The sequence below is a fragment of the Nematolebias whitei genome, chromosome 15 (genome assembly GCF_014905685.2).
Source record: "Nematolebias whitei isolate Nwh7 chromosome 15, NemWhi1, whole genome shotgun sequence".
Lineage (NCBI taxonomy): Eukaryota > Metazoa > Chordata > Actinopteri > Cyprinodontiformes > Rivulidae > Nematolebias > Nematolebias whitei.
Window position 1 is genome coordinate 22426888 of NC_056512.1, and position 13904 is coordinate 22440791.

The 13904-nt window shown below is 39.2% G+C and overlaps 2 protein-coding genes across 2 annotated transcripts in view; both read left to right on the forward strand.

Annotated features, from left to right (window-relative positions):
* Positions 1-94, forward strand: part of LOC119421103 (ATP synthase subunit a-like) — a 5131-nt gene extending 5037 nt beyond the window's left edge. The window contains exon 5 of the mRNA XM_037688500.1: positions 56-94. Within this exon, the coding sequence (XP_037544428.1) occupies positions 56-94 (39 nt within the window). The remainder of the gene's footprint in view (positions 1-55) is intronic.
* Positions 95-455: 361 nt separating this feature from the next.
* The window catches only part of triobpb (TRIO and F-actin binding protein b), a 16106-nt gene continuing 2657 nt past the window's right edge, over positions 456-13904 (forward strand). The window contains exons 1-10 of the mRNA XM_037689482.1: positions 456-774; positions 3382-3438; positions 3685-3753; positions 6277-6366; positions 6596-6705; positions 8523-8964; positions 9370-9604; positions 11431-11542; positions 12718-12877; positions 13063-13164. Of these exons, the coding sequence (XP_037545410.1) occupies positions 769-774; positions 3382-3438; positions 3685-3753; positions 6277-6366; positions 6596-6705; positions 8523-8964; positions 9370-9604; positions 11431-11542; positions 12718-12877; positions 13063-13164 (1383 nt within the window). The 5' untranslated portion in view covers positions 456-768. The remainder of the gene's footprint in view (positions 775-3381; positions 3439-3684; positions 3754-6276; positions 6367-6595; positions 6706-8522; positions 8965-9369; positions 9605-11430; positions 11543-12717; positions 12878-13062; positions 13165-13904) is intronic.

The window sequence follows — 13904 nt, forward strand, 5'->3', positions numbered from 1 at the left end:
CCTACAGCCTGTTTGTAGTCTTTGCTTACAGCCTGTTTGTAGTCTTCGCCTACAGTCATTTCATAAGACTGAGCTCTCAGATGAGGTCTGCTGAGGCATGTGTTGAAATTCCTGAACTGAAACCAACAGCTACTGCACGGGGGAGGATTTTAGAGACGGGGAGGGCTTCATGTCTAAGCTCATACGATTTTCTGCCAGGACAATTTTTTAGTGTTGCCTGTTCGAAAAGAATGGACATTTTTCCGTGTTGCTGCGGTGGTTTGGTGTTTTTTTTTCCCCTCTCCCGTGAGGAAACCACAAGTTGGAAACCAAACTGCTCCTGCAGATAGTTCAGATAAAACTATTTTCAATGTTTAAATATAGTTTTAAAGAACCATCCTTGAGGTCTGCGTGTTTTCTTCCAACCGTCTCTGCGGATCCGCCCAGCCGGAAGTGGCAGAAAGAGCAGCGAGGCGGAACTCTTCTTCACGCCTCCGCTTATCAGAAAAGTTTGGACTTTTATTGCATCTCTTCGAAAAGCTCAGCCTGTCGTCCGCATTTGGCAGGACAAATGCCGATTTTCTTTTTTACAGTAGAAAGTGTCCTTTGAGGTGTCGGCGAGGTTCAAACGTGAAAATGAATGGCGGGGTTTGATCTAAACGAGCGCAGCGGGCGCGAGACAGTAAGGTGCTTTCTGACCCAGACGTTTAGCTAACCTGAGAAATCGGATTAAAAGTTGTTTTTTTGTGTATTTTATTTTATTTTTTTACCTTACCGGATCCTGTTATCATGACGGTAAGCTTTTCCCTCAACAGTCTTTGTTTGCACCATGAAAGCAGTTTGTTTTTCTGTCTTGTCACTTCTTCCTGGATGTGTGTCAAACGAAGTTAGCTCGTTCTCCTCAGAGCTGCTAGCTGCTAGCTGCTGCTTTAATGTTTGTTTGACTCGAGGGCCGTTTGTAAACCTTTAACCCCCTTTTTATTTTGGTGTTCGTTTCATATGAGACTTGTCCATTTGTGTTACAAAGTTCCTGCTTGTCCATTTGTGTTGGATTTTCTCCTGCTTCTTGTTTACAGCAGCAGGACGTTCAGACCTGTGACATTTTTCACAGCCAGCTGTGACACATGTTCCATGTTTTTCATTTAAAAAAAGCAACACAAACCCCAAACTGCGACACTGTGTCAGACAAGACTGCAGTAACCTTCAAGCCTGACATTCTTTAGATGCAGAACATAAATACTGTAAAACTAAAACGTGCAGTTACTCAGTCCTAGTATTTTCCAGGCTAAAATAATACACTTTATTCTCAGTTCTAGTTTACCAAAATGGTAATGTGAGTTTCTATTCATTCAAAAAGCTCAATGACGTGGATTGCTTTTATGTTATTTCCTAAAAAAGATGGACACTTTCATAGATTTTACACATTTCGTGAACTAGGTTTAAAATGTACTGTAGAAAAGCACAAATATTCAGCATGTGGTGTTTATATGGTGTGCAACTTGTCAGTCACAAGTACTTTATATGCTTTTACACCAAATTAAAACAGCTTTATAAAATGAACTTCATGTTGTGTTGAGAAAGGCTTGAATCGTGTGTAAACTACCGGTACTTAAGTGTTATTGCTTGTTATCCAGTAGTTATAGGTTAATTATCTTATTAACAAAATGACAATCCAAGCTGCTTTACTGGCAACATTTCAAGTAAAAAATAAACAAAACTTTGTATTTAGTGAAATTATATTTTCTTTTAGGAGCCATTGCTGTATTTTACATCCCATAGCCACCACCATCCTGATTCAACACAGCTAAAGTAACCTGGAAACCTGATTTTGTAAATTAATTACGAAATATTAACTCCAAACAGTCTTCAGGGAACTGTCATCACGGTGACTGTGCTTTGGGATCCTCTAGTTCACATTGTGCAGAGAGACAACTTATTTAACTACTGTAGTCCTGAAGGACAAAGCTCTGGAGACAATACTGGTCTGTAGTGACAGGAGGTCAGGAAGTGCGCATCGTCCTTGTACCCGGAACTTCATTTTCTTCTTTAACGCTTTACAGTTACTCCAAAAATATGTTTCCCTCACCTTCTGCTTCCTTACTCTGCCTTATGGGCATGTAGAGACAAGTGAACATTAATTTATGATCAGGTGAGACACGTCACAAGGTGCCCCTGTAGTTTATGGGAGAGATGGTGGGGAAAACAATTCACAGGAAAATCAGGCAGTTAATTTTCATTTTATGTTTTCATGTAGCTCAGGTTAGCTTTGTGTTCATTCCCCTGCCGCCGTTTACTGTCATTACGGTTGGATTTAGGTCAGACTGTGTTCACCTGGCGGTATTTAGATGTTGCGTAAAATGTTTCAGAACATTACCAGATCTTAGATTAACATAAAGGATTAAACTTAGTCTTACAAATTATCCCAAAGATGTACTGGTATTAATGTTGTAATGCAGTCATCAGACTGTGACTGTTTTTGGATGAAAGGAATTCTGCAGAATGGATGAGTTGCCTTGGGGAAACCCGGGTGGTGCTGTAACGCTCAGGAACACCAATAAGAAAAAAAATAAAACCGCTAAAAGAAGCTATTTAAAGCTGATAGAAGAGGAGGAGAGTGTAGGAACAAACAGGACTGAACACAATGTTCTAAAACATGGAGAAAAAGGAGTAAGGAGAGGAGAGAATAACGCCAGTGGGAGATGATGGGGAAGTTTCTAATGTGGACAGGTTTTAGATTGAGGAATGTACGTTAGATAAGCAAAGGGAGGAATGTATGTTGCTTAATCTTAATCTGGGATCACTACATCTAGAGGCACCTAACGCGTGTTTTCTCTTCCTGTAAGAAAGATGCAGTGCAACAAGAGCAGCAGCCTGTTGTGGAAACGGCATGCTGACGTGATGAACTGCCCGAGTGTGATGACACTATTACACTCTTCAAGACTTAAATAAAAATAAAAAAAATGACGAAACAAAACGCTCCTCTACACACTTGCTTATGTATAAAGTTCCAACAAGATCATCTTTTTGGTTGGAGAAACGCTCATAAAAAGTGGAAACTGGATTATCTCCTTTGGGGTAAAACAAGTCGTCAGTATCTGTTGTCTTCACGTACAACAAAAGAATAAACCTGAGTGGGGGTGTGGTTGTTCTCAGACTGTTAAACATGCGAGACCTTTTGATACAGCGTGTTTTTGCTTTGTCTGATCCTCTTGTTTCGTTTATTAGTTGATTTTTCTTCTCCCTCTTTGTGTCTCATCCTCCTCTTTGTAATCTGTTCATTCATGGCTTTTACACATGAATGACCTTGAAGGCGTCACACATTTCCTTCCTCCAAGTCTTGCAGTTTTCTCAATCGTTTAAATGAAGGTCGACTAAACTGGCACTGTTTATTCTCCTTGGCAGCCGGACCTCTTAAATTTCAAAAAGGGATGGATGTCAAAACTAGACGACAGCGGGGAGGTGAGTGTCTTTTCCCTGTCTGTAATAGCTACTTCTGCCAGCAACACTCATATTAAAAAGTTTTTGTATTATCACATTAATGCAAAAGTAATGTCTCCTCTCTTTTAATGAGATGGTTGAATAAATGAGTATCGCATGCCGTAGGGTCAATACTTCACTCTTTGACACTGAGCTGAGTACGATATTACTGTAATGATAAAGGTAATGTTGCCTCCTTTAGTGAAACTGGTGTTTTTATTTCTTTAGTGGAAGAAACACTGGTTTGTCCTGACTGACGCCGGGCTCAAGTATTACAGAGACTCAACAGCAGAGGAGGTATGTTTTGTTCTTTAATACCAGTTTTGAGTTTTTGTGGCAATTATGTGACTGTCAGCAAGCATTTTTTTCAATTATTCATTCATTTAAAGGCAACTAAAGAAGCAAAATAAATTCATTAATAATATTTAAAACAAACATTGAATGAAAAGGGTGTAGAAAGAAGAAGAAAGTTCTTATATCTGCCCCTTATAAAAAAACACTATAAAATAACTACAAACAAACAACAACTTAGACTTGAACAATCGCCAAAATGAAAACAAAAAATGTTAGATATCCTTCACTTAGCATTATACTTTCGCAACAACTTTAACGTAATCATCTTTTTAAACATGTGAATTGTTTTAGACATTTTTATGGTGATATCAAGGCAATTCCACAATCCTACTCCCTGAATCAACGCAGCTCCTTCAGATTAGTTCTAAATGGGGGTTTTACAAACATTTCCATTCCCTTAATGTTATAATGACTCTCTCTTTTTTTTTAAACAAATTTTAATTTAATATTTGGGGGAAATATTTCTTATGAGCTTTATACATGACTTGTAAAATACTATATTCAACCAAATCATAAAAGTTTAATAATTTCACATGATGAAATGTATTTGTTGGGTGACCATAGCACTTCCTATTAATTAATAATTCTTATAGCTCTTTTTTGTAAAATAAAAATAGGATTTGTAATTGTTTTGAATGCTTTTCCCCAAACTTCAATACAATAGATTAAATATGAAACAAGCATTACATTATATAATATATACAAAGATTTGTTATTCAAAACCTTTTACTTTATTCAGTAATGCAATTGATTTTGCTATTTTTATTCTTAAGTAATTTACATGAGATTTCCATGTCAGCTTCTCATCAACAACGACACCCAAAAATTTTATTTCATTAACTCTATGAATTTCAGTACTGTTAATTTTTAATGGTACTTCAATCATTTTCTTTCTTTTACTAAATATCATGTAGTTGTTTTTTGTCTAAATTTAATGATAACTTATTAAGTTGGAACCAAGTTTGTATTTTTACGAATTCTGCCTGTTTCATCTCTAACATCTATTCAATACCTTCACTCGAACAAATAAATGTAGTATCATCTGCAAATACAACACACTTCAAAAGCCCTGAGACATCAACCAGATCGTTCACATACAAAATAAACAACTTTGGTCCCAACACAGAGCCAGGAGGAACTCCACATCCATTAACACAAAATTCAGGTCTTACATCATTTACCTGTACAAACTGTCTCCCATTATTCAAATAACTGGATACCCACTGTAGTGCTAATCCTCTAATGCCATATTTATTCCGTTTTTCAAGGAGAATGGTGTGATCATTAGTGTCGAAGACCTTTTTTAAATCAATAAAAATGCTAACACAATACTGTTTTTGATCAACAACATTTGTTATCTCTTCTATTAGTTCCATGAGAGCCATTGATGTTGAATTATTTGCTCTTTACCCATATTGACTATTACTTAAAATATTATGTTTATCTATAAAGCGATCTAATCTGGTTACAAATAATTTCATAATATACTGCATGGCCCCCAAAAAAGTCGCCACTTGGATTTAACTAAGCAAATAGGTACAAGCCTCGTATTGGATAATTACTGCATGGGCGATTATCTTTCAGCTGGAAACAAGTTATTTAACCCCAACTGGTGCAATGAGTACCTTCTCATTTTTTAAACAACCATGTTGAAAGACGCATCATGTGGTCGTGGAAAAGATGTCAGTCTGTTTGAGAAGGGTCAAATCATTGGCATCAAGCAGAGAAGACATCTAAGGAGATTGCAGAAACTACTAAAATTGGGTTAAGAACTGTCCAACGCATTATTAAAAACTGGAAGGACAGTGGGGACCCATCGTCTATGAGGAAGAACTGTGGCCGGAAAAAAATCCTGAATGATCGTGATCAGCGATCACTTAAATGTTTGATGAAATCAAATGGAAGAAAAACAACAGCAGCACTCAGGGCTCTGTTTAATAGTGAAAGTAAGAGCATTTCCACACGCACAATGTGAAGGAGCTCGAGGGCTTTGTAACTGAACAGCTGTGTAGCCTTAAGAAAACCACTAATCAATGAGGCTAACTGGAAAAAAGGCTTCAATTTGCTAGGGAACATAAAAATTGGACTCTGGAGCAATGGAAGAAGGTCATGTGGTCTGAGTCCAGATTTACCTGTTCCAGAGTGATGGGTGCATCAGGGTAAGAAGAGAGGCAGGTGAAGTGATGCACCCATCATGACTAGTGTCTAGTCATCAACGCAAGATCTTGGTGAAAAATTAATGCAACACTGGATGGAAATAGATCTTGTGACATTGAAGAAGCTTTTTGAAACAATGACACAGTGAATACATGCTGTGCTCAAAGCTAAAGGTGGTCCAATTAAATATTAGTGTGTGACCTTTGTTTTTTTGGTGGCGTCTTGTTTTTTTTTGGGCCAAGCAGTGTAGCGTTTAGCATTTAGAATTGAAATATGGCTTCGTGATGACACACATTGTTTTCTGCACAGAAAGATGACTTGGACGGGGAGATTGACCTGAAATCCTGCGTGAAGGTGTCAGAGTTTGATGTGGAGAAAAACTATGGGTTTCAGATACAGGTGAGTAACTTTCTTAATAACAACATTTAGCAGTTTATTTTTTCCTCCTTTTAACATTTTGTCTTTAACTTTAACCACCTATGTTTTTAATTTCTGCTACGTCTTTATTATTACTTCACTTTGACTTCCACCACTCCAACATCATATTGTGTGCATTGTTTGACTTTATCTCCACTTCATCTCATTTGTCTACATCTTTTAATTATTGTTTTGTCCTTTGGTTCGTCAGACGCGGGAGGCTGTGTTCACGCTGTCTGCCATGACAGCTGGGATCAGGCGGAACTGGATCGAGGTTTTAAAGAAGTGTATTAGACCCAGCAGCTCTCCAGACTTAACCCAGTAAGTACCAGCAATATGGTATCTATAGCAAAAAGTGAAAATGGTGTGAAAAATTCACGTTGATTTTATCGTAGACACTATGAACCCAATAAACATTCTCTTGTCTGGCCCGTAACTTTTGATCCACTCAAGATTATTTAGTGAAACTTCATAAACTTGTGCACCATCACCAGACAGGGCGTTGTGTAAACTTTTCATCAGCCTGCTTCAAGCTGAAGATCACAAATCAAGTTCATATGTTTGAATGTGTTGTAATCTTTACAGAAACATCAGCAGACCTGTCTTTTACAATGATGTTCATGTTGCAGCCCACTGTGTGACGCGGCTGTGTTTTTGAGATCGGATCACTCCAGAACACGTTAATACTGGGTCTGAACAGGTGTTTGAGTCTATACCACCCCCAGTTTTTATGCTACATCTCAGAAGTTTCGAGTCTTGATTCTAACCAGAAGTTCAATTCAAGTCAGTTTATTTATTTAGCACCAAGTCACAACAGAAGTCATCTCAGGACACTGAACAGAAGCATTCCTATTTGAAAATAATAATGTAACATTATTTATCTGAGGAGCAGACTGCTTTGAATTTAACTCCATCACAGAATGCTCGTCTTGAGCAAGCATTAAGGCGACAGCGGAAAGGAAAAACTCTCATGAGGAAGAAACCTTTAGCAGAACCAGGCTCACGACAAGCGGTCATCTGCTTTGACCAGCTGGGTTTGAGAGGAACAGATACACAATGGCAGGTCAAGAATCACGTCAAGATAGAAATGGTATCAGATGAAAACTATTCAATTTTAACAATTCATTTAAGGAAATGAGGTCAGTTTGTCCTCTAGTAGTCTAAGCCTATAGCAGCATAACAAGCCAACCCTAACTATAGGATTTATCAAAAAGGAAAGTCTTAAGTCCAGTCTTAAAACTGGACAATGTGTCAGCCTCATAGACAGAAACTGGAAGTTGGTTCCACAAGAGAGGAGCCTGATAACTGGAAGATCTTCCACCCATTCTACTTTTGGAAACTCTAGGAACCGCAAGTAAGCCTGCAGTCTGAGAGTGAAGTGCTCTGTTAGGAAAATATGGAACAACAAGATCTCAAATATAAGATGGAGCTAGGTTGTTGAGAGCTTTGTAGATTAGAAATTTGACAGGGAGCCAGTGGAGAGAAGCTAAAACTGGAGAGATATGATCTCTCCCACTAACTCCAGTTCAGACTCTGGCAGCAGCATTTTGGATCAACTGAAGACGTTTTAAAGAAGCATTTGGACACCCAGATAATAAACCATTGCAATAATCCAGTCTAGACGTGACAAATGCATGAAGCAGTTTTTCTGCATCATTTTTAGATGTTTTTAATTTTAGTGATATTACGCAGGTGGAAGAAGGCAGTTCTAGTAACGTTTTTAATGTGGGGGATAAAAAACATGTCCTAATCAAAAATAACACCAAGATTTTTAACATTAGAGCTGGAGGACAGATTAATGCCATCTACGGAGGGAGAAGACTGAAAAATTTAATTCCTAAGATGTTCAGGTCCAAAAACTAAAACCTCAGTCTTGTCTGTGTTCAACAGGAGAAAATTTAGGTTCATCCAGGTTTTTATGTCTTTAAGACATGCTTGTAGTCTAAGTAGCTGATTGGATTCATTGGGTTTCATGGACAAATATAACTGAACAGAAGTGATGAGAAATGTTTACTTGATTATTATGAATGGAAAAATAAGTTTAAGTCCAAAACTTCCAGTTACCTTATATTTTCTTTAAATCGTTGTATGGTATATTCATTTGATAATAAACAACAATTTTTGTTTTTGTTTTTTAGGTTACCCGACAATAACAGTGACAAGGAAAATTCCCACGCACGGCTTTTGTCGTCTTCCCGCCTCCAGTCTTTACGCCACGGCAACTCTCAGTCAGAAGTTTCGTCCTCGGCCCTTGTGACGAAGCACAGGTTCGACTACGTGGAACTCTCCCCTGTTCCCGTCTCCTCCGGTTCTCTTCCAGCCGGTCAGCGAGAAGCAGGAGAAGGACAGGGGCGTGAGCACAGCCAGTGGCAGGAGGAAAGGAACACGAGCAGCCAATGGGAGGCCGTCCTGTCCACGAAGGGCCCTGGCCTGGGGTCAAACCAGAGGCTCCACATGGAGGATGAAATTGAGAGAAAATGGGCGGAGCTTGAACGAATGCCATTTAAAGATATGAGCTCTTTACCTCCGACAGGATTGCAGTCTTCTAGCCAGTCAGCCAACGAGGCGCTGCAGAGGGAGGTAGTGCGTGGAGATGATTCTCTAATTTGCAAATCTACTCGGATGCAAATTAACCCTTCATCTGCCTAGATGAAGTAAAACGTTTCAGTTTCTGCCTTCTAACACTTCTGGCTTCTTTCTAACTTGCGTTTTTAGCAGTGTTTTCCATCTGAAATAATATGCTGTAGTTAAAGATTATATATTAATAACTGGTCTGAAAAGTACAGAGGCTGTACTGTGGAGAATACTTCTAAAAGGGTTGGTCTGCCTTTGTGTGCAGTGATGTGTGTCTCAGTTTGAGTCTCTTGCTCTCGGTCGTGCACGCTTCACGTTTACTGCAGGCTGCAGGAAAAATCCACTTTGGCTGGAGAGTTGACCCGGTGGTGTCGGTCAGTCGGCTTTACCTCCGTCTTTATCTTTTTATAGGTGGCGTCACTGAGGCAACAGCTGGAGCGACTACAACAGGGAGGACGGGGAGGGGGAGGAAGAGCGCGGGGCGTCTGTGGTCCTGAAGCCCCCTGCAGCCGCAGCCTGGCAGCCATGGAGCGCGCTCACAAACAGGCCCTAGAAGAACTGCAGAGGCAGCACGTGCGACAGATGAGGGAACTGGAGAGGGAGAGGGACAGGCTGCTGCTGGAGGAGACTCAGGACACGGCACGAGGTCAGCATGGTTCTTCTTTACAAGTTTGTTTATAACGCTGAATGTTTATGAAGCATTCACTCTATTGTTCCATTTTTTTCTGTACATTTTTTGGGATCTTTCTCATGCCACAATTTTTTAGCTATTTCATAAATCAAAACGTTCAGCTCTTTCAGGACAACCCTGCTATGACTTTTGATGTTGGTGCAACTTTAGCTTTTTGAAATACTTAGCTTTTTTCTGCCATTTTAGGAAATGACTTGAGCTCATTTTACATCCTTCAGATCTTTAGATCTGTTTATAACTTTTTAGCTTCTTTCAGCTTCTTTGTGCAAATTTAATCATTTTTCAGCTACTATCAGCAATTTTTAGCTGTTTTGTGCCCCTTTCAGCTTCTTTCTGCTAACTACAACATTTTTGTGCTTCTTCTAACTTATTTCTGCTAATTTCAACTTATGCTCCTTTACGTTTATTTATGCAAGTTTTAGCTTTTTCTGTTATTTCAGCTGCTATTTACCTTTTTATGATAATTTTAGATTTTTCAGCTAACTCCACATTTCTTTGCACTCATTTCAACTTTTTCAGCCTAATCCAGCAAAAAATGTGCTCTCTACTTCCTTCTTGTAATTTCAGCTTCGTTTTAGCTACCTTAATTTTTAGCTACGTTTAAGCTGTTTTTGCTTATTTCAGCTTTTTTCAGATAATTTCCTCTATTTTGTGCTCATTTCTGCTACTTTCAGCCTAATTAACTTCTTTATGCTAATTTCAACTTGTTATGCTCCTTTCAGCTTTTTCTGCTCTTTCAGCTACTATTTAGCTCTTTTGATGCTGTTTTTAGCTTTTTCAGGTAACTCCACATTTTAGCTCTTTTCAGCTCTTTCCATTTCCATCTGGTAGTTTAAGCTTCTTTCTGCCTTTTCAGTTACTTTTCAGCCTTTTTTGCTAATTTCCAAATTTTTATGTTCACTTCTGTTCATTTAAACATAATTCAGCAAATATGCATTCTTTCTGCTTTGTTCTGCTAAATTAGATTTGTTCTTCCATTTCAGCTAAATTTTAGCATGTTTTTCTTTTAGCTAATTTTAGCTGTCTTTCAGTAGGTTCTTCTACAATAAGCATTCTCACTGAATTTTCACAGGAAATGTAATTTCTCTAGTTAGAACAGGGTTTCCTGGTTGACTAGTTTAAAGTTGCGTGCAACAAGAAGTTGTGATGCAAATGATGAGAAAACGTCTGGCTTGTAGAAGTAGCTGCTGGTTAACGTGTAGACTGTATGTTTGTGAAGTCATTACTGATAATTGCCACTTAATGAAAACGGCATCAAATAGACTTCAGTTAAATGGGAAAAATTGTGTGAGAAGCAAAATTACATATTTCACAGGTTGTCACAATGCAGATTTTTATCACTTTATGATCTGTAGTACCGTTGTAAATATTATAGCAAATATTTATCCAAGTATAGATTTATATTTTATAAGCCCAGCCAGTCTGAGAATATAGGATTATTTCTGCAATATTGCTCAACCCTGGTAAGCCTAGTATTATTTCTGATAATCCTTACAAACAACATTCATGTGTTGCAAAGAAAGAGAGGAACGTTACGTACACACAAATGAAGGTTTATTTGCTTTTTATATTTTAAACAATTCACGTGATGTTGATATGACCGCTACATGATCAACCTGTCAGATGGTCAGCTTTATTAAATGTTCAGACTTGTTTATATAGTTTGAAGTACTTTCAGTTGGTTGTGTTCATGCAGAGGAATAAAAACATGATTTGCATTCACGGTGAACTCCTGAGCTGGGAAAGCTTTGTCACAAGGAGTTGTCTTGTTTGTGTTTCAGTGATGGAGGCTCTGAAGAAAAGACACGTAGAGGAGCTGGAGAGGGAGGTGGAGAAAGTGAAGAGGCTGAGCAGCGGGAAGTTCGATTCACAGACTCTACGAGCTCAACAGCAGTAAGTTTAGTTCCTGCCAGTCTGCGACAAATATACAACTCCCCCTCCCTGTGGGCGCTGAAGGGCCCTGCATACTCCATCTGAGCCGCAAAATCTGCTCTCGTTGACGTAGCTGCGTGTCGATGATGGTGTCATTTTGTTCTCAGAGTAACTTCGTCCACCTTTCTCGATACAAGGCCAAACTTTTTCTCACAGGAGTATGTTCCGACCGAGTATTGTGTGATTGTTCAGAAGTTTGTCAATGGAAAAGCTCTCAAACATCTTTACGTCTCACCAAGACGCATTAAAGTGAAATGAACTCAGTGGAGACTCTGGTGGGAAGAAACCCGTGCAGTGATATCTACTGCAGTGGGAGGGGTTTCCTAGGAGCTCTGTGTCGTGCCTCATGGACTATGAAAGGTGTGTGTGAAAACAAATATCCTGCAGCCATGTGAGCACAAACGAACTGTTCAGCTTTGGATGGAGTAAGCACAGCTCTTTGGCTTACATCTTCCTGGTGCTCTGTACTCTGCATGAGTTGAACCATGACATATTTTTTTAACAATTATCCTAATCTTGATCTATGTCACACATCATATGGTTGCAGTTCTACTTCACATGTGTACTTGTACTCCTCCCAGACTACTCATAGTTGCTTTTGTGGTAGTTTCTTGCTACAGTGTGAGTACCTTTGCTTTCAGTTTCAGATGCTGCAGGCCACCACTGGCAATTTGTGAATTTTTCTTCTGCCTTTAAACGCCGGATGATGCAATAATCCAGAATTTCTTGCTGAAGCAATCCTGTCACCACCGCAGCCCAGAGTCGTGTTAACACTTGAAGATTGTGGAAGAATTTGGTCATAGATTAGGTTCACACAGAAAGCTTTATGAAGTTCTCTGACACTGTCTCTGTGCTTATCTTCTGTAACTGCTGGGCATTTTGCAAACTCTTCCTCATTTTTGTGGTCACTGGTCATAAGCAGCGAGGTTTTACAACCACAACAGGAAATACTTGACTTATTTGTTTAAACGCGCAGCAAACATTAATATTGACCAGTGTTCATGTAAAATGATACGACTACACTTGAAGTGGTTTGGTAACATGAACGTCTTTATTTAAAGGGTTAGAGGGAGTTGTCTCTGAACTTGGCGTCTACAAGCAGAACATATTTCTCGTTTTGTCTTGTGCTGCTGCAGGGAAGAAGCTCAGTCCTTGCAGAGGGAGCTGGCCGGTCTGTCGGAGCGCTACTCTCAGAAGTGCCTGGAGCTGAACAGAGCCGAGCAGGCAAACGCCGAGAGAGAGCGGGAAATCAGCCGCAAAGAGAGAGACATGGAGCAGCTGAGGAAAGAGAACTTGGTGAGCTCTTTGTCCACATGGAGACAGATGGTGTTTAAAAAGGTGTTGAATGAAACTAAATTTTGGTGTTAAAAGTTATAAACATTAATGAAAAAACATTTATAAAACAAATTTATGCGCCTGTATGCCAACAAATATCTATTAACATAAAAAGTTAAAAACAAAATGTTTTTTTTTTCTCCCAGGATTTAAAGGCCCGTTTGACGGAGGAGATGACCCGAACACGATCTCCAGGCACATATTCGAGCTCAGAGAACCACACAGACAAGACGCCCTGCGAATTAGAGGTTTACTTGTTTATGAAACTGAAAGTGTGTGGGCTGCATTAGCTGGGGTGGTTTGAACTTTTTGCCACACTGGTAGCTAAACTCTCATGTTGTGGGTGTAAACATTTGTAAACCTTAATATGTTACATCCATTTTAGTTTGCGTGTGTTGTGTAGGAATGTAAAAGAACACTAGGGACTCATTTATTGGTTGATAAATTTCCTGTGTGGGTTTTAAATTAGAGCAGACTTTGCAGATGAAGTGGTCCTGTTGGCGTCACCGTGCCGTGATCTACAGATACAGATATTGACATTGTGTACACAGGGTCCCAGTTACATCCAACAATAAAATGTAAATGGAAAAACAGTAATAAAATCTAAGATATGAACTAAGAAAAACATCAACTAAACATACACTAAGCACTATTAGCATAAAACGATAAACACAATATTCCAAACAGCAGCACGAACATGAGTCTGTGTGAGCAGATGAGCACGCATGAACACAGCAACGTGAAACAGATCAGCAGCAACATGAAACAGATCAGCAGCAACATGATGTGATTTTTTTCACAGTGATTATTCTGGTTAGAGATTCATGAGTCTAACAGCCTCGGGGTAGAAGCTGTTCCTCAGTCTAGTGGTTCTACACTTAATGCTCCTCAATCTCCTTCCTGAGGGGAGCGGGGCAAAAGTGTGTGTGCTGGGTGAGTGTGGTCCTTCATGATGCAGGTGGCCCTCTTCCTGCATCTGTAGGTGTAG